At 59.3% G+C, this 27074-nt stretch overlaps 2 protein-coding genes and 1 long non-coding RNA gene across 4 annotated transcripts in view; 2 read left to right on the top strand and 1 right to left on the bottom strand.

The window, feature by feature from the left end:
• The first annotated feature begins 864 nt into the window (after positions 1-864).
• SBK2 (SH3 domain binding kinase family member 2) lies at positions 865-4998 on the top strand. The gene is made up of 4 exons (XM_029924690.1): positions 865-1004; positions 1485-1739; positions 3419-3621; positions 3949-4998. Exons 2-4 carry the CDS (start codon positions 1487-1489, stop codon positions 4528-4530), a joined length of 1038 nt encoding a protein of 345 aa, XP_029780550.1. The 5' UTR covers positions 865-1004; positions 1485-1486; the 3' UTR covers positions 4531-4998.
• A 5743-nt stretch (positions 4999-10741) lies between these two features.
• SSC5D (scavenger receptor cysteine rich family member with 5 domains) overlaps positions 10742-27074 on the bottom strand; it is a 17612-nt gene continuing 1279 nt past the window's right edge. The window contains 8 exon segments of the mRNA XM_029924570.1: positions 10742-12397; positions 15255-15401; positions 21461-21628; positions 21749-22063; positions 22137-22676; positions 23737-24054; positions 26411-26572; positions 26798-27074. The exon segment at positions 26798-27074 is cut by the window's right edge and continues 100 nt beyond it. Of these exon segments, the coding sequence (XP_029780430.1) occupies positions 10827-12397; positions 15255-15401; positions 21461-21628; positions 21749-22063; positions 22137-22676; positions 23737-24054; positions 26411-26572; positions 26798-27074 (3498 nt within the window). The 3' untranslated portion in view covers positions 10742-10826.
• On the top strand, positions 20241-25805 carry LOC115280128. 2 transcript variants are annotated; one of them, XR_003903673.1, is made up of 4 exons: positions 20241-20471; positions 21673-21756; positions 21847-22083; positions 25023-25805. It is a non-coding gene; the product is annotated as an uncharacterized LOC115280128 (long non-coding RNA). The 2 variants fall into 2 exon arrangements; XR_003903672.1 differs by lacking the exon at positions 20241-20471 and having other exon boundaries at positions 20917-21756.

Below are 27074 nucleotides of genomic sequence, written 5' to 3'. Positions count from 1 at the left end.
GTCTGAGGGAGGAGGGGCTGGGGGGGTCAGGACTCCTGGGTCTGAGGGAGGAAGGGCTGGGGGGTCAGGATTCCTGGGTCTGAGGGAGGAGAGGCTGGGGCCAGGACTCCTGGGTCTGAGGGAGGAGGGGCTGGGGGCCAGGACTCCTGGGTCTGAGGGAGAAGGGTTGGGGGCCAGACCCCTGGGTCTGAGGGAGGAGGGGCTGGGGGTCTGGACCCCTGGGTCTGAGGGAGGAGGGGTTGGGGGCCTGGGTCTGGGACACATTTCTGGCCGCAGCCAGTTCTAGGAGTCAACACACGATGTCGCTCTGGCCCCAGCGAGATGGAAGGGGCAGGGCCAGGGGCGGGGCTTACGACCCCCTAGGTGGGGGCGGGGTCTGCTCCAGGGCAGGCCTCTGCTGGCATGGGATCTAGTGCTGGGCACTGACCACAGCAGGCAGCGAAGGGTCAGGCAAGCTTTGGAGAAGGTGAGGTCTGGAGGCCGGAGCCCAGGTCAGGAGGAGGCGAGGGTTGAGCAGCATGAGGGGGGCAGCACCTGATAGTGAAGCCCAGAAGTTGGCCATAGTCCTGGGTCCCTCAGAGGGTCCGGGGCTGAGCTCTGAGGCCGTAGAGTGGTTGAGTGTTAGGGAAACGGAGTCTGGGAGTCAAAAGACGTGTGAGTTGTATAAGGTTCCAGGAGAGGGGTGGGCTAGTGCTCCGGACTTCTGGTCTGAGGGGGTTTGGGGGTCTGGACCCCTGAGTCTGAGGGAGGAGGGGCTGGGGGCTGGCACTCCTGGGTCTGAGGGAGGAGGGGTAAGGTCAGAGTTGGACCCCAGGCGTCTCAAGGACTTGGCGACTTCTCCCAGGCGCTTTCCCCCATCCAGGTCTCCCGTTCCCAGTTCCCAAGGCCCTGGCGGAGGCACCGGCCCTCCCAGCCCCTGGAGGCAGAGAGCACCTGTTTGCTCTTAGGAGAAAGAGGCTACTCATCCACCCCCAGGGCCCAAGTCTGTTTGCTTTGGAAACAAGGTGGGGGGTGTCTCGAGTTATCTGGTTCATCTTTCACCCTTGGGCCATTGGGTGGCGCAGGAATGTGGGGGCGGGGGTGAGAGACATCTGTGACCTTAGGCTTGACCTCACCCCAGCCAGCCACTGTTCTCCCCATTCCTCAGATGTAGCTAATGAAGAGGGAGACTGAGTCACAGTGGGAAGTGCCAATGAGCCCCCAGTCCCTCCTCCCTCAGACCCAGGAGTCCAGGCCCCCAGCCCCTCCTCCCCCAGACCCAGGAGTCCTGGCCCCCAGCCCCTCCTCCCTCAGACCCAGGGGTCCAGACCCCCAGCCCCTCCTCCCTCAGACCCAGGAGTCCTGGCCCCCAGCCCCTCCTCTCTCAGACCCAGGAGTCCAGGCCCCAGCCCCTCCTCCCTCAGACCCAGGAGTCCAGGCCCCAGGGCCCCCTCCCTCGAGCCCCTAGCAGGACCCGGCCCTGGGTCATGGTCTCTACTCTGCAGAGATGCCCGGCAAACAGTCAGATGAGGAACAGGTGGAGGCGGGGGCTGCGGAGAACTTGGCCGAGGAGGACCTAGGGGGCCTCACGGCAGAGGAGCTCCGGCAGGGCCAGGAGGCAGCCCTGGAGCTAGAGGACACGATGGCATTAAGTGCGCAGACCCTGGTCCGAGCAGAGGTGGAGGAGCTTTACCAGCAAGTGCGTCCCCTGGGCCAGGGCCGCTTTGGCCGGGTCCTGCTGGTCACCCATCGCCAGAAAGGTACCAGGGCCTGGAGGCAGATGCTGGAGGGGCAGTGGGTGGCGGAACGGGCCGAGGCAGAAGCTAGCCGAGGCTTGGGGGTCTGTAAACATGAATCGAGCGTTGCCTCTGCCCCTTCTGGGCTGTGTGTTCTTGGGGACTCCCCTACCCTCTCTGAGCCTCAGCCTCCTCCTTCGGAAATGCGGGCGATGGTTCCTTCTCTGAAAAGGCTGTGCTCTTGTCGATGTCGATGGCTCTAGGTGAGAGAAAGGGGAGCAAGACCGAGCCCCCCTCTGACGCTCACATGCGGCCCGCTTCGCGGTCACCATGGGGATGACTAGGAGCTGCGCTGCCTGCCGGACACTCAGCAAGGCTGACGCACAGTGGGTGTGCAGGGCACGCTGCCCCTCCTCCATCTGGTACCCGCTGCCAGCGTGCACACGTCCACTGACCTCCCCCTGCAACAGGGGCAGCGTGGATGGAACTCAGAGTCGGGGTCCACTCGGGACACGCCTTCCAAGGCCACCTGGCGGGCTCTGCCCCGTCCTGGGCAGTTGGTGCTTGGAACCCAGAGATGAGTCTGAGTCAGGCCTGCCTTCAAGGAGGAGCTCCAGGACGGAGAGGGGCCATGAAAGTCCTGGTGCCCTCAGGCGGCCCCTACAAAGCCCCACAGACAGGGTGGCTGACAACACGGATTTGTTTGTTGGCACTTCTGGAGAAGGGAAGTCCGATCTGCCGGTGTGGGCGGTGGTCTCCAAGCGTCTCTCCTTGGCTTGCATGCAGCCGTCTTCCCCCGGGTCCTCACATATGCGTGCCTATGTCCGGTTTCCTGGGACACCAGTCACAGTGGACTGTGACCTCACTTTACCCCTGTCAAGACCCTATCTCCAAATCCAGTTATGCTCTGTGAAACTGGGAGTGGGACTTCGACATAAGGATTCCGGGAGGGGGTGCACGGTTCAGCCCACGACGGAGAGGGAGGCGGAGAGGAGATGCAGACGGGGGTCCCGCGGAACTCGGAGGGACCAGCGATGACGGGGTGCAGGAGGCACTGAGTCATCCCACCATCTGGGTGCCCGCCCCCGCGCTGGGAGGCATGAAGGGGGGGACGCAGCGCCCCTGCGGGCACTCAGCACCGGACGAGGGCAGCGGGACAGACACCATCCACATAGAAGGTGGCGTGTGCCACGATGGCGGGCATCCAGGGTACGTGCAGATGCTCAGGAAAGACCGGTCCAGCTGGGGCGCGAGGGAGAAGCGTTCTGGGTAAGGAGGTGTCCTCTCTGTCACGCGCCTCCTGGTGCGCGGCTGGGCCCGCGGCTGCTGGGGAGCCGGGAAGCGGACACCGGAGTTCCTCCCTCGGGGACTTCCGTGCCAGGGAGCGGTTTGCGCGGGTGACGACTCCTCTCGACTCCTCCGTGAATGGATGAGTCCCGGGTGCAGGGCATCTTTTCTCCCAGGGCCTGTGACGTGGCTGTTGTGCCGGTGTGTTGTTGGAACGAGGGGCCGGGCTGGTTCTGGGGTCGGTCTCGGGGCCCCTCCGGCCGCTCCGAGGCAGCAGGGCAGAAACGCGCGAATGCGTGCGTTATTACGCCGTTACCGTCCGTCCGGGGTGGGGAGGAACGGGAACACACGCGACGGCATGTGGGGACGACCCCGGGCTCTCACACCCCTTCCACCCCTGCCCCCGCCGCCCCCAGGCACTACCCTGGCCCTGAAGGAACTCCCGAAGGCCTCCACGTCCCTCCGCGGCTTCCTGTACGAGTTCTGCGTGGGCCTCTCGCTGGGCGCGCACCCTGCCATCGTAACGGCCTACGGCATCGGCATCGAGTCCGCCACCTCCTACAGCTTCCTGACCGAGCCTGTCCTGTGCGGGGACCTCATCGCCTTCATCCAGCCCAAGGTGGGTAGGCACAGCCCGCGCAGGCCTCCGAGGGGCCCACTCACCGCGTTGGGCTTCACCGAGCCCCTCATGGGGCCTCTGGAGCAGAGAGAACCGACGGCATAGCCCGCTGAGATTCACAGCCCTCGTGGACTCCCCCCAGGCGTCACTGGAGTTCCCTGAGCCTCATGGGGGGTCCCGTTAGGCCTCACAGGGTCACACAGGGCCCCCTGGGCCTCACCATGGCAAACGTCTTTGAGGTCCTGCCTTCTCCTGGGCGTCCTGGGGCTGAGGAGACGCCCCCCGCTGGCAGGGCGGGGACAGAGCCCTGACGCGCGTCCCCCGCAGGTGGGCCTCCCGCAGCCGGCCGCGCAGCGCTGTGCCGCCCAGCTGGCCGCGGCCCTGGAGCACATCCACTCCCGCGGCCTGGTGTACCGGGACATCAAGCCCGAGAACGTGCTGGTGTGCGACCCCGCCTGCCAGCGAGTCAAGCTGACCGACTTCGGCCACACGCGGCCCCGCGGGACCCTGCTGCGCCTCACGGGGCCGCCCATCCCTTACACGGCCCCCGAGCTCTGCTGCCCCCCGCCCCTCCCTGAGGGGCTGCCCATCCAGCCGGCCCTGGACGCCTGGGCCCTGGGGGTCCTGCTCTTCTGCCTCCTCACCGGCTACTTCCCCTGGGACCAGCCCCTGGCCGAGGCCGACCCCTTCTACGACGACTTCCTGGTGTGGCAGGCGACCGGCCAGCCCCAGGACCGTCCCCAGCCCTGGTTTGGCCTGACGCCTGTGGCCGACAGTCTCCTGTGGGGGCTGCTCGACCCCCACCCCCGGAAGAGGAGCCCGGTGGGCTCTGTCCGGGACTTCCTGGGGCGCCCCTGGAGGCAGCGCGAGGGGGAGGCCGAGGGGGTGGCCGAGGGGGCCGGACAGTGAGGGGCAGCCCGAGCCTGCTTCCTGCAGAGACTCGGAGGGAGCCGGTGCGCCCCACATCCCGAGGTCTCCTCTGCCCTCACAGGGTGGCTTGTGGCTTCCCTCTCGCCTGTTTGCCCCTCTTGGCCTTCCTTTCCTCCCATGTGGGCGTTCTGTGTCCCTCTTGTGGCCTGGGGGGCCTGCGTGTCACTGTCACCATCTCCCCCAGGGCTTTGGCAAAGCTGCTGCCTTCATCTGCAGTCTCGTGGCTCCTTCCCTCACCGCACGCTCCTCAGCGCGGCCCCCACCGGGCCTGCCCACCTCCCCGCTCTCCAACGTCCCTCTGTGACCTCACGTGGGTCTGTGTCCTACTGGGGACAGGGGTCTGGCCTGTCCTGGGGGGCCTCCCACGTACCCGTCAGCATCCTGGCCCGTAGCCGGGGGCCAGGAAATGCGTGCTTAATAAACGAACCCATCTGGTTTGTGTCTGTCTTCCTGCCCTGTTTCCTCTCCTCCCGGGCTGGGCTTCCCTGAATCCCGCTGCCCTGTTCTCCCTGCGCGCCAGGCTGTCGCCCTCTTCATTCTGTGTCCTCTCCTCTCTCACCCGACTTCATCTGGCACCTAAATCGCCATGATGCTGGGAACCAGAAGGGTGATGCATGTGCTGGACTGTGTTATCAGGGGGGAGAGAGGGGGAGACAGAAAGAATGGCAGAAAACGGTCCCACCGTGTGGCCGTGCTGCGTGCCAAAGGCTGGCTGCACGCGTGTCCCAGTGAGCCTGCTCCTGCACGGACCAGTGTGTGAGCAGAGGCACCGAGCATCAGAGCCATTCGTGAATGGGAGCCTGAGCTGGACCGGAGGGTGTGTGTGAGCGTCAGAGCCCGTGTGTGTAGTGGGGAGGCGGCGGGGGTGTGACCGTGTCTCTGTGGATGACATGATTGTGTGTCTGAGTGTCTGAGCCTGTGTGTGAGGGGCTGGGTGGGAGCTTGCATGCACCTTGCTGTGTGTGTGTGCACATCAGGCCTGTGTTTGTCCACGAGGCCGTGAGTGAGTGTGTGTGTGTGTGTGTGTGTGTGTGTGTGAAGCAGGAGGAGAAAAGTCACCCAGGCGCCGCTGCCAGTCACCAGCTGGGTCCCTCTCTCCTTCACACCTTCCCCCCCGCCTCACCACGGCCCCTTCTTGGCAGCCTCCCTGTTTGCAAACACTCTGTCTTCCTCTCCTCGCCCTCTTTGGCCACCAGCCCAGAGCAAGGCTACAACTCAGAGTTGGATCGTGTGTCACTCTCTCCCAGGCCCTTACCACCCCCTCCAGTGCCCCTGCTGTGGCCTCAAGGTGCTACATGCACAGAGGTTGGGGCGGCTGCTTCGGAGTGACCCCAAAGGCCCCTGAATCTAGGTTCAATCCAGAGGACCAGGGACACTGGCCTGTCCTAGGCAACCCAGGCGGGCTTCCTGGAGTAGGGGATCCCTGGAGAGAACGAGACAGGGGAGGTGGATAAGCCGGGCAGAGGGGGACTGGGCATGATCAGGACCTCCTGCTGTCTTCTCCGTGAATCTGAAATAGCCTGAGCCATCAGGCCAAGAATGTGTCCTAAAGAAACTGGAGGTGGCTGGGGCAGAGTGGAGCTGGTAAGAGGGGGGTGGAGACAGGCAGGGGCAGGCAGGGCCCCCCCAGCGGGGCATGGGGCATGGCACAGGGTGTTAATTGGTGGCAGCAGCTGAGGATTAACTGGGAGGTGATAATCACCCAGCTGGGGGGGGTGTCCAGGGCAGAGGAGGACCAAGATTCCCAGGAAAGGACTGAAGGGGGCAGGGACAGTGCTAATTAAGCATTCATTACTTATTAAGTAGGATTAATACGAAACTGAACACTTAACACTAAAGAAGCCTTGCTCCTTGAGCAGTAGCCCCCTGCCCCAGACACATCTGCCCACTGGCTAGGACCTTCCCCATTTCACAGGGAGGGGCCCGGGGGTAGCCAGGCCGGCCAAGGTGGCACCTGAGCTCCCACTGCGGGGCAGGGGCAAGCGCAGAACCAGCACTCAAACCCAGATTGGGTCCCCAGGCGGTCCGGCTGCTGCCAGTGCCTAAAGGGTCCCAGACAAGGGGCTGGGGTTTGTGTGAGCGTGACTCAGCATGAGGGCGTGCGTGTGGGTATATGTGTGCGTGAGTGTGCGTGAGGGCTTGTGTGTGTGCCTGTGGCTGTGGGAGGACATGGGCATCAAGGGTGGGGGTAAATGATGGAGACAGGAGGAGGTCACAGAAGCCTCCACACCCACTGACGCGGGTGGTGAGGACGTGGAGAAGTCGGCCCCCGAGCCGTGCTGGGGGGACAGGACGCGGTGCAGCAGCCGCTGTGGAAGGCCGTCCGGCAGTTCCTCAGAGCATCAAGCACAGAATTACCGCGCGGCCCGGCAATTCCGCTCCTAGGTGTGCCCACAAGAGATGAAAACATGCGTCCACACTGATATTCACAGCAGCGCTACTCACGACAGACAGAAGCCGGAGACAGCCGGGACGTCCATCAGCAGAGGAGTGGAGGAACAGCACGCGGTCCGTCTACACTCCGGAATGTCACTCAGCACGAGAAAGGAGCAACCTGCCACAGTGTGGATGGGCCTCACACACACCGCGGGACGAGGGCGAGGCCGGCCGCGGGAGAGCATCCACTGTAGGATGCCTTTGTGGGAATGTCCAGAGGAGGCAAATCTACAGAGGAGGAAAGACTGGTGGTTGCTAGGGTAGGGCTGTTGGGGGGCGGGCAATGGGAAGGGGCACCGCTTTTCTTCTTGGGGTGGTGATGGTGGTGGACACATCCTAAAATTAGATTGGGGTACATGTTGCACAATTCTCTGAATATATTAAAACCCACTGAACTGTACACAGAGAAAGCGTGAATTTTGTGGCATGTAAATTTCATCTCAATGAGATGAAGAAAAAAACCCCAACAAACAAAACACCAGAAAACAGGCTTTTCCAAGGTTCTCATGCCTTGATTGGTTTTCTTTCCCTCTCTGGCCTCTGAATCCCCATTAAAGAGAAAGGAAAAAGCCCGGCCCTCTTTGTAATAGCTCCGAGTTAATCACAAACCAAGCCCTTCAATTCAGGACGGGCCCCCTATTCCCTCCGTTTTACAGAACAGACCACCGAGGCCCCAGAGGGAAGACCCTACTTTCCAAAGAGCCTGAATTCCAACCAGGTCTGGCCTGATTCCAAAGTCTTGTTCTTAAAACCCACCCAGCACCTCTGAAGCGTTCCCCGGGCTGGGGAAATTCTGCCCCCGCCAGCTGGGGAACCCCAAGCTCGCAAGCAGGGCCATGTCGGAGTCCAGCGTAAAGTGAAAATGTGGAGTTTCTCGTTAAAAAAAAAAAGTTTTCCCGTCCCCTCTCCCTCTGCCCAGGGATGGGCCAGGAATCCAGCCACCAAGCCCACCAGGGAATGACTCGGCCTGACCCCAGGCTAGGGCTGCAGTCCCATCAACCTCACAGAGCCCAAGATGAAATCACGCGAGGAACAGTCACAGCAGAGCATCAAAGCCTTGCAGCTGCACCTAGCTGCACCCTGCTTGCATGGGGGGAGGGGGGTGTGCCTCGGCCGAGCGGGGCCAGCAGAGAGGCCTCTAAAAACAAGCTCTTCGGCAGCAACCTGCACATCGGTGCTAGTACAAAGATATGCAAATGGCCTGAGGCGTCCTTCTCACACTTGAAGGCTGCCAGCCATGAACCACCTGGCCCCTTATCACAACCTGGATTCTGACCCAGTGGGTCTGAAGCGGTGCCTGGGAGCTCCATGCCACTAGTGCTCTGCTCACGATTGCTGGTGCAAGGGACACACTTCAAGAGTACTGATCCTGCACCCTAGCTAAACTCTCAACAGCACTGATCACTGGTCCGCTGGATTCTTTGCAGTTTTCTACGTGGACAGTCGTTACCGCCCATGCGAAAGGACAGATCTGCGTCTTTCTGTCTGCCCTTCATGAGATTAAGGAAGTCCCCTCTGCTCCTACTCTGCGAAGAGACTACGTGTGTAAACCGTGAATGGGTGTTGAATTTTGTCAAATGTTTTTTTCCTACATCAGTCGACCTTGCTAGGCCTCTGCAGCTACTGTTCTGGGCCTGGTGCAACTGGCGGGCACAGCAGAGGGCTCAGCTGTCCCGTGGGAGGTGTCCAGGTCAGGGCCAGCAGTAGGTGGGGGCTGGCCATCCACCCTGGCCTTGGGCCCCGGGGCCAGATGTTTGGGCTTAGCTGCCTGGCCAAGCAGGGATAGAGTGACCGGATAATTAAGCACTTGCTTCTTTGGGGCTGCCAGAAGGCAGCAGAGGGTGGAGGGACCTTGGGCCAGAGTCCCCTCCCCAACCTCAGCTCACTGTAGGGGGAGCCCAGAGCCTAAAACCCCATGGGGCCCTCTGGGGGGACTCAGAGTTGGGGTGCACCTGCCTCAACCTGCAAATGGGGAAGCAGACCCCTGCCTCCAAGCTGGTGCGCCGTCCTGTGAGCCCCTAACTACCTAGGAGGGAAGGGGAAGGCAGGCAGAGGCCCCCCAGCCCCCCCAGTCTGCCAGTCAGCAGTTCTGTAAGTCTGGGGCTTAATGAGACCCAGGGAACAGGATTCCCCGCGTGCTCCTCCGCCTGTTGACGGGGGCAGAGAGAGTGCATCTATCAGGACCCCCGGACGTTATCCCTCCCCGCCCCCAGCGAGTAACTGGACCCTGCTGGCCTTTGCAGGACTGCGGGGGCGCCAGCTCCGTGTCCTTCCAGCACCTCTGAGCCAGGCTCCCGGGGGAGAGGAGGAGGAGGAGGAGGAGGAGGAGGAGGGAACCGTTTCCTGCCTGAGGCCACAGGAGCTGGAATCAGAGCTGGGGTCTTTCAACACGGCCCCCAGTTTACAAGTGGAGACCCAGAGAGGGGAAGGGGCCCACCCAAGGTCACTCAGAGAGGGGCCATCCGGAACCCCAGGCCAAGGTCACAGCAGGGGAGTTTGCATTGCATTATTCTGGGTTTGAGCTCCTGCTCTGCTGTGTGGTCTTAGGCAAAGGGCTTGCCCTCTCTGAGCTTCAGTGTCCTTTTTGGAATGGGGATTGAGTTCCTCCTGCAAAGGGCATGATGGGGGTGGAATGTCGGGTTATGAGGCCACACTGGGTCAGGCACACGGAAGTGCATCCGGGAGGAGTTGTGATCATCCTTGTTAACGGAGCTGTGCCGAGCTCTGTCCAAGTCCACACCGCCTCTCTCATCCTCACAACCACCGCCACCATCTCCGGGCACCAGTGAAGAGACGGAGAACGTTTCTGCTCAGAGAAAGGATACAAACCCCCGGAGTCCCATCGCCTGGAGGCGGCGCGGGCTCACGAGCAAGGGCCCCGCGTCAGACAAGCCTGGGTCCCAGCCGTGGCTCCACCGTGTGTTCCCTGACCGACCCGGGCCTCAGTGCCCGGACCTGTGAAAGCGGGACGCGCACAGCAGCTGCTACCCCAGACCGAGCACTTCTCCGGAGCCAGGCGAGTGTTGTGCACACCTGCACGTCCGCATTAACATCCCTGAACCAGCACCGCGACCCACGAGGTGTATACTTACTATCCTCCTCTCATAGCTGAAAAGACTCCCACCTAGCCGTGAAGGAAGCGGCTCAGTCTCACACCCTAAGGGACTCAAACTCAGGCATCCAGGCTCCAGAGCTCACCCTCTCTCTGCTGAGCTGTGATAACAGCACCTGCTCACCAGGTGTTCACGAAGGTAACGTGACGTTAGGCACAGAAAGCCCTGGAAACAGAGCCTGACCCAGAGGAAGTACCCAACACGTATTTGTCATTATTGCTATTGTCATGTACTCATTCATTCAAAAGGTATTTGTGGAGTGTGCACCCCGCGTCAGGCTCACCTCTGTGAACAAGACAAAGATTTCTGCCTTCATGAGGCTTCGTCAGGGCCCGTGGTGGCTTCGTCGTCACCATCATGCCCATCATCACCGTTAACACCATCACCCTCCACCATGACCTCACCATGACCGTGACCACCTCCACCTCCATCATCATCACCACCTCCATCATCCTCCTCCTCGTCACCACTGTCACGAACACCATCACCGTCATCCTTCTCGCTACATATCCTCACTGTGACCACCACGCTCATCACCCACCATCACCAACAGCCTCACCAGAAAACCAGCGCCTTGCATGGTGCCTGTTATTCGCCAACCAAAGTCCACCCTCTGGGGTTCTCCTAGGTCGCCACAAATGTCGCTGCGATCTGGTTTTTAATTAGATACTCTGGTTTTCATTTTTTGGTTGGGAGCACGTTAAGCCCCTCAAATCCCATACAGGGTCACACGTCTCCCCGCAGAGGCCTTTCTTCCTCCTCTGGGGTGGCGGTGGTGGGTGCAGGTGTGCTGGGGGGCCAGGCCCTCTCGGCCAGTCTCTTTACAACCTCCCCCAGCTGCCCCAGACCCCGGGTGGCCTCCACCAGCTGAGTCAGCCCCAGTCCCAGAGCTCGGCGCTGCTGTTGGTCCTGCTCCATGACCCGGGTCAGCCTCTGCAGCTGGCCACTCACGTCCCTCACAGCAGCCACCAGCTCCACCAGGGCAGGTGGCTCACAAGTCATGACTCTTACAGGTGCTGTTGGAGCCAAACATGGGCCAAGGGGGTCTGGGCTCTGCCCAGGGGTTGGCCTTAGGGTGAGATGGTCAGGAGGAGGTTGGTCCAAGGGGTGGGCCATGGAAGACAGGTGGAGGTCAGAGGTCACTGTGGGGTGAGAGTCTGAGTGTGGGGTCTGGGTGGGTGGTGGAGTCGGATGGGGGCTCTGGCTTCTTGGTGGTTTGAAATCCTCAGTGGACAGTGTGTCCATGCTTGGGCCTGGAGAAGGCCTAGGATGGCTGGACTCGGAGGCTGGAGAAGGCGCTAGGCTGGACATCTGAGAGGGATGAGGGGTCCCCATGGAGGTCAACCAGGGGTGCAGGCTGGGCTTGACTGCTGGTGCTGGCGTGGGAGAGAAGAGTTCTGTTCCCAAGGAAGTTAGAACGGACTTGACAGTGACCACAGGGGATGAGGTAGGGTCAGCAGTCATGGTGGGGAGAGTAGAGGCAGTAGAGTGAGGGGTTGTGGTGGAGTCAGGGGTCGTGGCAGGGTAACGGGTTGTGATAGGGTGAGGGGCTGTGGGGGACGGAGGGGTCGTGGTGAAGTAAGGGGTTGTGGTAGGGTTAAGGGTTGTGGTGGACTGAGGGGTCGTGGTAAGGTGAAGGGGTGTGGTGGGTTGAGGGGCTGTGGTGAGTTGAGGGAGTGTAATAGGTTGAGGGGTGGTGGTGGGGGGAGGGGTAGTGGTGGGGGGAGGGGTGGTGGTGTATTGAGAGGTAGTAGGAGGGTGAGAGGTCACAGTAGAGTGAAGGGCGGTAGTGGGGTAGGGGCTTGTGGAGGGATCTGGGGACCTGGAATGATCTGGAATGGAGCTAGGGTATGGGGCTGTGTCCACATTTGGGATTGTGTCAGATTCTGGAGTCAACCCTGAGGTAGAAAAAAGGTGGGTCACCACCTCTGGTGCAGAGGGGTCAGAGGTCAGCTCTTTGGGCGAGGAGGGTGGTGGGGTGGGCGAGAGATCAGGAGTGGATGCTGGAATCACCGTGGCGTCGGGGGTGGGCAAAGCGAGGCCAGGGGTTGTCAAGGTGGGGTTAGGGCTCATCCAGGAGGCCAGGTCGGGGTTGGGTGGCAAAGTGTCAGGAGGGTCAGAGGTCCTCTTCCGTGTTGAAGCTGCCTCAGGAAGGAGCCGTGGCGCAGAGTCGGAGGTCACTGGTGCGCCCGGGGGCTCTGGTGAAGCGGTGGGAGCTGGGGAAGGAGCAGGGGCCGCCGTCCTGGACGCTGTGGGGCGCAGCAGCCGAGGCCCCGGCCACAGCTTTCTCTCGGAACCTGGAGGAGGAGGAAAGACGGAGGGCCGAGGTCAGTCCGCCCCACCTACTCCCGCGGCCCGCCACGCCCCTCCAGGGAAGGCCTACCAATGAGAAGGCGCAAGGCCTCGTGACGTCTTGGGTCGCTGGCAGACTGCACCCCAGCCCAGCGCCCCGCCTCCCCACCTCCCGCGGTGTCTCCAGGCGCCACCTGGCGTCCTCCACTGCGCGTGAGGGACGGGAGGGAGCCGGCCACCTCAGAAGGCAGGAGGCAGCGGAAGGGTGGCGGCCCTGCAAGCTTGCAGGGAGATGCGGGAGTGTGGGGGATGTGGAGGCTTACCTCTGGGATGCAGGAGGGCCTGAAGGGGCATATGGGGGAGGAAGGCGGAGATGCAAGACGGTGCAGAAGCATGGGGTGGGGGGTGCAGGGCGGTTCCGAAGTGTAATCTCAGAATCAAGATTTTTATGTCATAGTGTTAAGGGAAATTATTGCAAAAGATCCACTGTGAACAAAAAAGTCAAAATTGTAACCCAAAACAGGATCCGACTGGCCAGGATTAGGGACAGTCGAGGTAGACAGGAGCCTGGCTTCAGTTAAATTTTTGGTATTTAGCTCATTGTGAATGTTTTGCATTAATCTGGATTTTTAAAACTGTAAAGGTATTATCTACCTTGATTACCGAGTGTCTGGGCAGCACTTAAATTCAGGGCCTGAGTAGAGTGAGAAGGCTCGCCCTCTTCCTGGCCCGGATTCCACCTAAGTGTGGAGTTTCTCCCTCTCTGCGGATTGCAGGGAGTCAGGCCTAGAGGTAGGTAACTTGTCATAGGTGGCCCGGATCCAGTTCGCAAATTGCGGGGGCAAGATATGAAGCAATGTTCTCTGCGTTGAGAGTTTAGACCATTAAACTATCACTTTCTCAGGGATGGAAATGATCACAGGTGGCTGCTGTGTACTTGAGATGTGGCTCGTCCGCCCAAGGAAATGAAGGTTTCATTTTTTTTTCACATTTTTGATTCATTTAAATTTAATTAGCTGCCTGTGTTGGGAGCCACCCTATTGAGTGACACAGCTCTAGAAAATTCCAGTTTTCCTGTAGAATTTTCGAGGTGCATCTTATTCCTGCCTTGTGTTTTCAGCGTTGGAGAAGTGGTTGGTAAAGGGCTTGGCCTCTAGCCAGGCTGCCTGGGCCTACACCCCAGCTCTGTCACTTCCTAACTGGGTGACTGTGGACAAGTTACAGAACTGTCTGGAATCTCGGTAGGTGGTTGAGCTCATGTGCGTACAGAGCACTTAGCACAATGCCTAGCATGTAACAGACACTCGTGATTATTAATACTGTCATAGGCCTTGATATCCGTGCCTCAGTTTCTGTCATCTGTGAAATGGGCATAATTGTAACACCTACATCATAGGGCTCAGGTAGATGTTATGAGGGTTAAAGGGGTAATATACATGAAGTGCTTAGAATAGGACCTGACATGTGGCATGTTGCTCAGTAAATGTTACCTGATTTTAGTTACTATTTCAAGAATCTCAGCTTGTCTAGGTGCTGTAGGGGCTCTGGAACCTAGAGTGGTATTGAGTCTTAATTTCTCAGACCCAAGGTGCAGAGAGCTAAGCTGATCACACACCTCTGTGCACGGTCACCAGCAGTCCTGCGGGGTCTCCTCTGCCTGCTCTCCTTTTTCCTCCCCGATCTGCATCCTGCTCACTTTCTCCCACAGCTCCCTCCTTTAACGCACTGGACGTGTGTCCTTACAGACATGTATGTTCTTACACAACACAGAATTGTATGTGTGCACATGTTACTATATTAAGTGTATGTGTATTTTTGTGCTTTTAGTTTTTGTAAATGACATTCTGCTGGAGATTTCACTCTGGTTCTGTCTTTCTTCGTCCATATTATGTGGTCTGTACCTGTGTGTGCAGCAGGGCATTGATTTGGCTACTGCATGGGATTCCATCATGTGGACCCACTGCCGGACACTTCACTTGCCTCAACCCCCTGATACCATAACATTCCAAAGAACACCTTCATATATGTTTCCCTCATAAGCCTATTCAAGAATTTCTCTGGAATATAGATCTAGGAGCAGGATTCCTGGGTCATAATGTGCAATCATATTTAATTTCACTAAAACTTTTTAAAGTTTTCTTTATTTAAGTAATCTCTGTACCCAAAGTGGGGCTCAAACTCATGACCCCGAGATTAAGAGTTGAATGCTTTTCCAACTGAGCCAGCCAGGCACCCCTAATTTCACTGAATTGTTTTTATTGAATCGCTATATCCAGTGGGGATGTCTGTCTCCTGACATCCTCATCCACACTTGATAGTAACTGCCTTTCTGATTCTTTCCATGCCTGTCATGTTAATTTGAATTTCCTGATTCCTTCTGAGTGTGAATGTTTCTACATATAATTGTTGGCCACTTGGGCTTCCCCTTCTGTAAATCACCTGTTCATAACTGTTACCCCCTTTTCTTAGAGGGTTTCCTATAAATTTCTTATTGATTTGTCAGAGTGAATTGCATAGTATAGGTTAGGGTTTCCCAAACCTGGGCATTGCTGACATTTGGAGCTGGGATTCTTTGCTGTGGAGGACTGTCCTATGCAGAGTAGGGTAAGTGAGAACATCTGTGGGCTCTACGTATTAGGATCAAGTGGCCCCCCTTCTCTTAGTCGTGACAAGCCCCAACATCTCCCAGGATTGCTGGCCATCCCCAGCTGGGGACCGCTGATGTGGATAATAACCCCTTGTTTCGGCGTGTTTCTGTTGGTTGTGGGGTAAGAGCAGGGTCACCACTAGGGAATTTGGAGTCCGTCTCTCTGCCCCAGAACACAACCACCCTGGTCCCCTCGCCACAGCCACGTGCCTCACCTGTGTCTCCAGGGATCCTTGGAGCTCGAGAGGAGGGGCCTGGGTCCCGGGTGGTGGCCGTGGTAAGAGTGGCGGGTGTCCCCTTGGGCAGAGCCCCTCCAGAAGGTGCATCCCACGTCCGGGAAGGCTCGTAACCATCCGCGTCGCCTTAAGAGACACAGGGACAACTGAGTCTCATGTCTCTTGGTTTTGACCTCTGTTCATCCTGGACCCCAATTCAGGTCTCATCCTGTCTCACCTGGACCACCCCAGTGTCTCCCTGACCCCACAGCCGCCGTGGTGATCAACTGGGAGCATCTCAATGACAAGAACAGAACCTGGGACTAAACGCGCTTGTAAAGTAAGAACAGTTATTATTTCAATTTCCTGAAGTCCCTGCCCCTCCTCATTCTTTATTTTTTCCTGGGGGAGGTGGGGGGGGGTGGAAACCCTGTAATATATTTAGTCATGAACTACCAGGAATATTTCCATAGTATTTTTCCTGTGTCTTTTGGATAATCTCTACATGACAGCAATTTTATATAACATAGAAATGACCCTTAAACACCCTGGGTTTGAACTGCACAGGTCCACTTATATGTGGACTTTTTCCATAAATACAGTACAGTACTGTAAGTGCGTTTTCCCTTCCTTATGATTTTAATAACTTTTTTCTCTAGCTTACTTTATTGTAAAAATTCAGTGTAATACACATACACACAAACACACACACATATACATTCATACATGCATACAAACAAAATGCGTTAACTGTTTCTGTAGTTGGTAAGGGTTCCAGTCAACAGGAGGCTACTAGTAGTTAAGTTTTGAGGGAATCAACAGTTACATGTAGATTTTCAACCACGTGGGAGTTGGTGCACCTAAGCCCGTGTTGTTCAATGGTCAGCTGTGTAATATAAAAATATACCATTTTATATAGGGAGAACAGAAAGACTGAATTCAGTCTCCTAGCTTGATCAAAAAACTTACTTTAAGCACAGCTTTGTTGAGATATAACCCACATGCCTTAGAGTGTACAATCCAGTGGGTTCAGTGTATTCAAACGTGCAGCCATGAAGCCCACGCTCCGCGTCTCCCTTCACTAACTGTGCCCTGCCCGCCTCTCCAGCGCCTTCCACACTGGACCCCGAACCGTGAGGCGCTCACATCTAGCCTCTGTGCACCGCTGGGCCTTTGCTCGCGCTGTTACTTCCCCCTCTGGAGTCCCCTTCTCCCCCATAAAGTTATTTTCCCACTCTGCACATGAAACCAGGCAAAAGGACAGTGTCTGACACCCTGGGCATGTTTGTCCCGGTCACTTTGAGCTCTGTGGCTGGCTGTCCCAGGTGCAAAATCCCTGGCTTTGTCCCCGAATACATTACATGCTAATAGAAGAAGGGTCAGTCTTCATCCCGACGCCCGGCAGTGCACACACTGTAGTCATGTCTCCCTGTTAACTGTTCTGAATTAAATACCTTCCCCGAGCCTTTTAAATACCTTAAGAGGACAGCTATGAAATCGTTCCTGATGGTCATACTCTTTAGGAATTTTTAAAACCACTAGCAGCATTATTAGTTAAAAAATTAAAAAGGGAGGGGCGCCTGGATGGCTCAGCTGGTTAAGCATCCAACTTGGGCTCAGATCGTGATCTCACGGCTCGTGAAGTCGACCCCCCGCGTCGGGCTCTGTGCTGACAGCTCAGAGCCCTGAGCCCACTTCAGAATCTGTGTCTCCCTCTCTCTCTCTGCCCCTTCCCTGCTTACTCTCTGTCTCTCAAAAATAAATAAAAATCATTTTAAAAAATTAAGAATGGAAAAAAGTTTAGAGGGAAAAAAACCCCTTTAGCAGTGAAGATCTCTTCCCAGGATGCTGGCCTTTAGAAGGGCTCCTTTAGGAACACAAATCGAAGCTCTCCTCCTGTTAAAATGCCAGTCCCCCAACTGCAAGCACCCTCCTGGGGTCTGTGTTCTCGAAGTGCACTCTAAGGTATGCCCACCTGCTCATGGCCCATTAGTGTGCCACGGACTTGATCTTTTTCATTAAAATGTATGCATTTTTAATCGAAGCAGCAGCACGGCAGCGTCAGGCCCTTGTGAGACCCAGCCACACCCCTTCCCTGCACGGGGGAGCCGCGGCTTGAGGGCCGGCTCACCGTTCCCAAGCCTGTCCCTGCCGTCTGGCTCCGCAGGAGGCCCCTCCCCGGGGCCGCACAGTCTCCCCACGCGTTAGCTCCCTGCTCGTCGCTCAAGACCGCGCACATCCACGTCCGCACTGCCCACGCCTTTCGCAGCTTCCGTCTCGGATGCGTCCCTTCCTAGCTGCGTGAGCACCTCTCCCAACTTCCCCACGACTCAGTTTCCCCTCCTGGACCTCCAGAGGTACCGTGGTGGCCTCCATCCTGTCGATCTATAGCTTCAGCCGGGGCACTCCTCAGAGCTCCAGGATGGCGTATCTAGTGCCTCCACTCAAGTGTGTCCGAGGCACCCGCTGTGGATCTAATATTCCCACTGTGGTCCTGTGGATCCTCCGCAGTGTCCCCAGTCCAGTGAAAGGTCCCCATCCCCTACCTTCCTCTTGTCGCACCCCATCCGACCCATCACTCAAATCCATCAGCTCACCTCCCAGGACACAGCTTGCAGACATCCACTTCTCCCTCGGCCTCCACCACCACCCCAGGCAGGACCACTGTCACCTCGCACAGACCTCGGGGTCTCCCTCCACGCCCTCTAGCTCCTCCATCCACTTCCCCTGTGGCATCCTGAGTGACTGCTTTGAAAATACACAGGTGAGCATGTCCTTTCCAACTTAAAATTCTCCACCACGCATGTAGAATAAAACTCAAAATCCAGCCTCCTGTCCTATCACCCTCCCCCTGCCTGGCTCACTCTGCTCCGGCCACGCTGATGTCCTTGCCCTTCTCTCAAGGTCTCACCACAGGGCCTTTGCACATGCTGCTCCCTCTGCCTGGAAGGCCCCTTCGGCTCCCTCCAGGCTCCCCATCACAGATCTCCTCTCCTGCCATCATTCTCATCAGCCACTCGACTTTGGCCCCATTGACCTTGCTGCTGTTTCTTGAACTAGCTAAGCACACTTCCCCCTCAAAGCCTTTGCATGCGCTGTTCCCTCTGCATGGAACAGTCTCCACCCAGATATCCGCATGGATTTCTCCCTCTCCTCCGTGAGGTCATCACTTACAGGGCGCTTTCTCGGTAAGACTGCTCTCGGCCGTCTTGTTCTAAACTGCCAGTCTCGGCCTCCCTTTCCCTTGCTCATCACTGCTACGTCCCAAGGGGTTTGTATCCACGCCTGCCACACTACGGACATTTCACACAAAGTTAATGTCTGTGTCTCCAAATTCTGAGAAGCCTCAAGAAATGTTACTTCGGTGAAGTAGGAAGTGACAGTACACGGGCTCCAGACTTACATTATGGTTTCTCATTCAATCATTCAATCGACAAACGTGCAAGTCTCTACTGAGTCTCTACAACACCCTCTGTGGTAGACAGATTAACACTCCCCCAAAGGCGTGGAGGTCCGTGCCCTAATCCCCACAACCTGCGAATATGTCACCTAATGTGGCAAGCAGGAAATTGCAGATCTGATTAAAGGCCAGACCTTGAGATGAAGAGATTGTCTTGCATCAGTCCAAGGAGACCCAATCCAATCACACAAATCCCTAAATTTAGGACAGAGAAAGATGTGAAGGCAGGTCAGAGAGATGCAGCTTTGCTGGCTCTGAAGATGGATGAAGGGGCCACGAGCCAAGGAATGTGGGTGCCTCCAGACACTGGACAAGGTACACGGACAGAGCCTCCCCTAGAGCCTCCGAAGGAACACATCCCTGCTGACACGTCGGTTTTAGCCCTAGGAGGCTCCTGTTGAACTTCTGACCTACAGAACCGCAAAATAAGCCCCTAATTGTGCCGTTCTGAGTGACGGTAGCAGTACAAACGGACATCACTAAACACATGATGGAGCTAAAGGCCCGGCGGAGGTGACAATGCCCGACGGGCACAGCAGTTTCCTCAACGCTGGACTTTGCTCCTCTGAGAACTGCCTTCCTCCTGGTGTCTGCCGCTGGAGAGAACGCCACTTCCTCCGCGAGGCCTGTCCTGATTGCTCTGCTAGAAAGAACGACGCCGCCCCTGGGATCCTGCAGCTGTTGCTCATTTACGGTAAGACACGCTAACAAGCAATGTTCTGTGGTTTTAAACTATTTCACACACGTTTTGCTCATTGGATTGCGACCGGAGGTCACCCAGCTAGGTCTCATCCTGGTGGCGCCACAACTGGAACGCAAGGAGTTGGACTCCAGAACTCAGTGCTCATTACCTTCAGTAGTTCAGGGGTCTTTCCCAATCCAGTGAGCAAAATGTGTGTGAAATCGTTTCAAATGGATCTCAGGGGTGGCTCCTGAGTTCGTTCTGGGTCAGAATTTCCCCCGCCTGAAACACGGGCGTTAACAACAGCACCCAGGGCTCCCGAATCTTGGCATCACGCGTGCCCGGCACAGAACAGGTGACTCTCCTGCACGGTTTCTTCAGAAGAAGAAACGGAGGCTCAAAGAAGTGGGCTCATTTTTTTCTCAAGGTCCCCTTGCGGTGAGGACAGGAATTCATCTGTGCTTGCTCCCGCTCCCCAGCGGGCCTCACTGTTAGGGCGGACACGTGACTACCCCAGACTCCCCCGGCCCAGGTCGCAATGCTGCACTTACTGGGCTCATGCAATGCCTTCTTCCCCCGCACCCCCCCCAACGGACTCCCTGCCCAGCGTCTGACCGTGTCTCCACGCCGAGGGGTCGCTAACAACAGCCCGTCCCAGCAGACAGCTGGCCGCTCTGGAAGCCGGCGCTTCACCGGCTTTTATTACCTCGGGCGGGGCCAGCCGGCCAATCAGGAGGCGCAGCGCGCTCGTGACGTCAGACGGGCGCAAGGCCGCTGGAGCCCGGCTCTCCTGCCGAGGGCAGCGGAATGCGCGTGCGTGCTGAGCGCCAGGAAAAGGCGGGAAAGGGGGCGAAGGAAGGGGTGCTCCAGAGGGGACGGGTCTCTCAGGAGAAGAGGGGCAGAGGGGTGCAAGGTGACAGGCAGAAGCGTGACCTTCGGGGGACAGGGGAGCACCCGGAGAAGCAGAGGGAGAGAGTAGCTGGAGGCGCAGCGGGTGCGGCAGGCTGGACGGGACAGAAAGGGCCAGGCCTGGGCAGGAGGAGACAGCCGTGAGGGGAAGGCGAAGAAGCCACCGGTGCGAGGCAAGGAGCGCGAGGATGACAAGGAGCGCGAGGGGCAGATGGGGAGGGGGGAGGGAGGACGCGGAGAGGAGGGCTGGGAGCGTGCAATGGATGCGAGAGCACGGAGCGGAAGCGGACCGCGGGAAAAGAGAGCGGCGGTAGCACAAGGCGGCGCAGAGGAGGGGCGTGGATGGGAGAGTGGGCAGGGCCGACAGGCTGGGAGGGCGCGTGCACGCGCGCGTAGGCGGGCCAAGGAAAACCCGCGAGGGCACGCATGCGCAGGGACGGGGGCCGCTGAGAAACCCGCGGCAGCACGCCTATGCGCAGGCACGTGGGCCGCACAGACGCCCCGAGAGCATGCGCACAGACGTACGCGCACATGCCCACGAAAGCACGCGCACGCACGTACACGCAGGGGCGCGCGACAAGCAGAAACCGTGAGGGCACGCGCACACACATTCACACAAGCACAGGCCCGTGGCCGGCGCAAAAAGTCGCCGCACGCGCGCACATACACGCAAGCGCAACGGCGCGGGCGGGGGCGCTGCGGGAGAGCAGGGCTGAGGGGCACGCCCCACATGTGGCCACAGAGGCGGAAGGACAGTCCCGGCTGCAGTGAAAGGGGCCACGGCCTGGCTCTGGGGCTGAAGGCCGCCCCGCTGGCCACAGGGAGGAGACCCCTCCATGCAGGGCTCCTCACCAGGCCACGGACCCACTGCCAGACCCAGACCGGAACGGGGTGGAGGGTGCTGGGGAGATGGCGACGTGGTGACCTGGGCCAGCTGTCGGGGTGGAAGGGCCCAGCCTCAGATGTCACGGCTGGTTTGCGGAGGACCCTGGGCTCAGGCCCTGCAAAGCCTGGTCTGATTCTTGGAGACATACGGTGCCGGGGGAGAGGGGGAGTGTCTCCCTTCAAGGCTCTCCACGAGAGTTCCAAGGAGGGACCGTTTTTAGAGTCTCTTAGGGATGATGGCCCCATTCGCACCCTGGCTGTGCCTCTCACCTGTGTCTGGGAGACTCCTTGGTGCTGGGGAGGGTCCCCTTGGGCTCTTGGTGGTGCCCCAGGAGAGCGTGTGTCCGGGGACGGCTGCAGCGGTGGTCCCCTTGGCCAGGTCCTCTCCGGAGGTGGGATCCCACGTCCAGGGGGGATAATCATCCTCATCGGCGTAGCCTTGGGAGGAAGTGGGGCATGGATTGAGCCCTGCCCTGTCTCAGGTCCTTGCTGCAGCTCCACACTACCCTTCCAGGATCTCCTGCAGTGACTCTGGGTCCCCCACCCCATCCCCAGTACCAGTGCAGGTGAGCCCCACGTCTTCCTCGTGGTCACAGTTGTGCTGGCCCCACGCCCCAGCGGGGCAGTCACTCAGCGAGGCCTCGATTCCCTTGCAGCCCACGTCATCCAACCAGATGGGGCCGGTCCCGGGGCCGTAGTGGGTTTTGCCCACTCGGTGCCGGACCCTTCCACAGCCCAGCTCCCAGCAGGCCACCGTACTGTCCCGCAGGTCCCAGCCGTCATCGCACACCGTCCCCCAGCGCCCAGCATGCCACACTTCCAGCCGGCCAGCACACCGGTTGGGCCCATCGGCCAGACGCACGCGGAACGGGCCTGCTGGTAGAAGACCCCAGGTCAGGAGGGGTCAAGAGGGGCCAGCCTCTCCTCCTGTGTCCCCTCCACTCACCTGGTGCCCCAGCGGTGCTCCCAGTGGGGGAGGGGGCTGGGTCTGTGGGTGACTCTGGAGAACTCTGTGCTGGGATCTCAGCCAGTGGCTCCTTGGGGGTCAGAGGGATTCGCTTTATAGTGGCCTCAGAGGTCACCTCCCGGGGGCCTGGAGTGGTTGATGTTGCCACAGTCTTAGAGGTCCGTTCGCGGGGGGCCCGGGGAGTCCGTGTTGCAGTGGTATGTGAGGTCATCCTGTGGGGGACCTCAGTGGTCAGGGTGGTGGTGGTCCGTGAGGTCAGTTCAGGGGGCCTCTGGGTGCCCAGGACCCTGGAATGTTTAGTGGTTGGCATCACGGGGGGCTGAGTGGTTGGTCGCTTTGCATTCTTGGTCACCCACTTCTTAGTGCTCTTGGGCATTTTCCCTGGGGCCTTGGTGGTGGTTTTCCCAGGAACGCTGGGGGTCAGCCTCGCCGAGGGCTTGGTGGCATCCGGGTCTCTACCCAGGCCAGGGACCCAGCTCCAACTGAAGGGGTCTGAGATAGAATCCAGGCCGGAGGTCTCTGGAAGGTGGGAGGAGAAGACAGGGAAGATGACAGACACCATAATGACAAGAGTATCTGGCCACACCTCCCATCTCTGCGGTCACCAAGCTTCTGTTCACCCATCCGTCACTCATTCACTCATTCGTGACTGGCCCTCTTTGCCCTTCTCACGTCCAACCTGTCCTCCTCCTCTCTGGCCATGCATGGCCTCACTTCCTGTAACATCTCACCGTCCACCTCTCACCCGTCACCAGCGTGGTGCCAGATCTGACAGGTCGCTCCCGTGGCCTCCAGAGGAGAGGGCGGGGCCTCAGCTGCGGTGACTCCAGTGTTAGGGCCGCGCTGTTCTCACCAGCGTGCAGGAAAATGCTCGCTGTGCCCAGAGAACGCTGGGCCCTTTGCTGCTGGCTCCTGGGGCTACCCAGAGGTGGTACCCAGGTTGTGACTTACGGACAGGCGACAGGGAGGCAGCCATAGCTTGTAACCGAGCTCCCATAAATACCCTGCACCCCGAGTCTGGGGAGCGTCCCCGCTCGGCAGTACTGCATACTGGTAGGACAGCTTTTCTGAGTTTTGTGAGTCCTTCTAGAAAATGATGGAACCTGAAGTTGGTCTTGGGGACCTCCCAAATGGGAACACGTCACACAGGCTTGCAGTGAGCTGTGAGCTTCCCGAAGGCCGGGACTGTGTGCTTTGCATCCTGAGGCCCCAGCTCCTGGCTTGGTGCCTGGCACTCGAGAAATGTTGGAAGCGAACGGCAAACACGATGCCCGAGCTCCCTGCAGCTGGCCTCACTCTGGCTTCTGTGCGTCTCCCAGAGGCCCTGTCTTCACTTCCTTTCATCTTGGGGAGCGTTCTTGGGAATGGGAGGAGGAGAAAGAATCCGCTTAGCAGCTGTGTGACCTTGTGTACGTTACTTAACCTCTCTGTGCCTCAGCCTCATCAGTAAATTGAGCCTAACATCCACCCACGTGAACTTACTGTGAGGTGTGAATGCAGGTCACACGTGTGAAAAACACCCAGCCCAGAGCACGGGCTCAGGAGACGGGCACTCAGTAGACGCTTAGTGCCTCCTTACCAGTGCAGGTGACTCCAACATCTTCATTGTGAGCACAGTTGTGCTTCCCCCAGGGCGCGGCGGGGCAGTCAGAGAGTGACGCCTCGGTCCCCAAGCACCCCACGTCGTCCAGCCAGATGGGGCCGGCCCCCCAGCCGAAGCGGCGGGCGGCAGGGTCTGGCTGCCGAGCCCCGCCACAGCCCAGCTCGCGGCACACCACGGCAGCGTCCCGGAGGTCCCAGCTGTCATCACACACGGTCCCCCAGCGCCCGCCATGCCACACCTCCAGCCGGCCCGAACACCTGCCGGGCCCGGCCACTAGGCGCAGCTGGGGGGACCCTAGGGTGGAAGAGACCCAGAGAACGAGAGTCAGGAGGCCGTCCAGCTGTGTCCCTCCACCTGCCTTCCATCGGCCACACGCTAGTGCCCTGCTGGGCCATCGTCTGCGTGTGGCGCAAGGGATAGAGGCCGGCTCAGTCTGGGCTCCTCGAAGCGTTAGACGTGGAATTACTTATATGACCCAGAAACCCGCCCCCCCGGGGTTTAAACCCCAGGTTAAGTGGGAGCGGCTGTTCACACGGACTTGCCCCAGATGCTCCGAGCAGCACTGCTCACAGTGCCCAAGCGTGGGGACAGCCCACATGCCCGGCGCTGGAGGAAGGCACAGCAAAATGAGGTACACGCACATAATGGAATGCGATTCCGCCTTTAAAAGGAAGGGAATTCGGGGGCACCTGGTGCCTCGGCCGGATGAGCGTCCGACTTCGGCTCAGGTCATGATCTCACTGCTTGTGAGTTTGAGCCCCTTGTTGGGCTCTGTGCTGACAGCTCGGAGCCTGGAGCCCGCTCCGGGTTCTGTCTCCATTTCTCGGCCCCTCCCCAACTCGCACGTGTGTGTGTGTGCGCTCTCTCTCTCTCTCTCTCTCTCTAATAGAATATAAAACATAAAATTTTTTAAGAAGGAAGGGAATTCGAACACCGCCCCAGCACGGCTGAAGCTGGAGGACGTTGGCCCAAATGCTGTGAGGTCCCCAAAGGAGTCAAATTCATAGAGACAGGAAGTAGAAGGGTGGGAGCAGGGGCTGGGGGGGGGTCTGTGTTCAAAGGGCTGGGGGGTGTGTCTGGGTGACGGAAGGGTCCCACAGCTGGGGGTGGCTGCACGGCCTCATGAACGTATTCAGGGCCACTGACTGTACACTTGAAAATGACTCAAACGGTCCATTTACCACGAGAGAGAGAGAAAGAGAGACTGTGGGTCCTAGAACAAACGCTTTCACCTGAGTCCTGACTCGCCCTTTTTTTCTTAGCCACGTGGCCTCACCTGTGACACACAGAGACCAGGCAGCACCCGGGGCCCAGTGCTGGGAGCCTCACCTCATGTAGACACGCGGGCACCTGGAGCAGCCGCGGCACCACGAACCAGTGAGCGCGGAGTGAATGGCCAGAGTTGCTGTTTGTTGTTCAGGAAAAGGGGGGAGAGCCTCCCGCACGAGAACCCATCTTCCACCCCCTGCAGCCCTTCCTGGCTATGAGGGCACAGCTGTCCCCCCGACACCTTCCTGTTTTCCTTTTTCTCATGCTCCACGTCGTGGGGCCTTGCTGACCGGAGAGCCTGTCCCTCCGAGGGTCAGCTAATTCCTAGAGACAGGAAACTGCGGGAGTCCGACCCCCCACCGCCTCTCACACTCCGGCCCCCGGCCACCTACCCCGGCCCCCACGTCCGGGTGCCTGACGTCCAGGGGCAGCCCTGCGCCCCACGGCCCGTGGCAATGATGCCAGCCAGCCGGTCCTGGGCCTGCTCACTGGGCCTCGCCGGACCCTTCCCACGGAGACCCCAGTCACGGCTGCGGCTCGAGGCTCCCCCTCGCGTCTCCCCCTCGCTCCCTCTGCCTGCACACCGCCCTGGGCTTCCCTGCACCGCCCCTGCCTTGTGTGGGATGGAAACCCACTCTCTCTCCAGTGGCTGTCCGGTCTTGGTCTGCTGGCCACACCACACGTGAATACGACTAAGGCCTGTGTTTTAAAAATGACAACCATTGGGGCGCCTGGTGGCTCCTTTGGTCAGCCAGGTGTCTGGCTCCTGATTTTGGCTCGGGTGGTGATCTCATGCTTCGTGGGACTGAGCCCAGCATCAGGCTCTGTGCTGACAGCTCGGAGCCTGGAGCCTGCTTGAGGGTCTTTCTCTTCCTCTGTTCCTCCCCCACTCCCTCTCTCTCTCTCTCTCTCTCTCAAAATAAATAAACATTTAAAAAATTAAAATGAGGGGCGCCTGGGTAGCTCTGGCGGTTAAGCCTCTGACTCTTGATTTCAGCTCAGGTCATGATCTCACAGTTCGTGGGTTCAAGCCCCACATCAGGTTCTGCGTTGACAGCTCAGAACCTGCTTGGGATTCTGTCTCCCTCTGCCCCTCCCCAACTCATGCTCACCCTCTCTCAAAATAAACTTTTTTTTAAATTAGACAACTACTGTTGACCCAGTCCTCTCGGCGTTTATGAGGAGTCAGCCTCCAAAAACTCGAGATGGCGCAGACTACTGAACCAAGCACAGACCCTTCTGGGTGCTCCGTTTTCTCCTCCCCCGACCCTCCGCCCCTGCTGAGAGGGTCTCTGAGCAGCGCGAGAGGGTGCCTGGGGGCGGACGAAGGGCGAGGAAGCAGAGGGAAGCCCTGCTTCCTTGGGGAGCGTCACAGACTCACCGGCTTCCGGCCCGGGCTCCCGCGGGGCAGTGGGAGAGGCAGGCGGAGGGGACACGCCTGCGGTCCCCGGGGCCTGGCCCGCCGCGGGGGGCGGGGCCCGGGACGCTGAGCGGTTGCTGTCCACTGCCGGGGCCGTGGGGGGGACGTATCCGAGAGGCATCCCTGCGGGGGAACAGGCGGTCACCCCCACCCCCGCCCTCCAGCCCAGGACCCGATGCGGGACGAGGTCTCCCGGATGAGGACGAGACCGGGCAAGTGGGTAGTCCGGCCAGGAGAGCGGGGGCCCGTGGGGTGGAGGCTATGAAACCACACAAGCCCGCCCCTTCCTGTGCCCCTGCCGGTGGCTCCGCCACAGCCCCGCCGGCCTGTGCCTCGTGACCTCCTCACCGTCGCACACGGCCCCGGCGTCCTCCCGGTGGTGACAGTCGTGCTGGCCCCACGGCCGTGCGGGGCAGAAGCGCAGGGCTGTCTCGTTACCCCGACACCGAAGGTCATCCAGGAGGACGGGCCCCGCGCCCTCCCCGAAGAAGGCGCCCCCGGGGGCGGCCAGCGCGCCCCCGCAGCCCAGCTCGCGGCAGGCCACCGCGGCGTCCCGCAGGTCCCAGCCGTCGTCGCACACGGTCCCCCAGCGCCCGCCGTGCCACACCTCCAGCCGGCCGGCGCA

This window comes from Suricata suricatta, chromosome 16 (genome assembly GCF_006229205.1).
Source record: "Suricata suricatta isolate VVHF042 chromosome 16, meerkat_22Aug2017_6uvM2_HiC, whole genome shotgun sequence".
Classification (NCBI taxonomy): Eukaryota; Metazoa; Chordata; class Mammalia; order Carnivora; family Herpestidae; genus Suricata; species Suricata suricatta.
The sequence above is the reverse complement of the archived record's forward strand: the minus strand, read 5'-3'. Positions and strand labels throughout refer to the sequence as shown.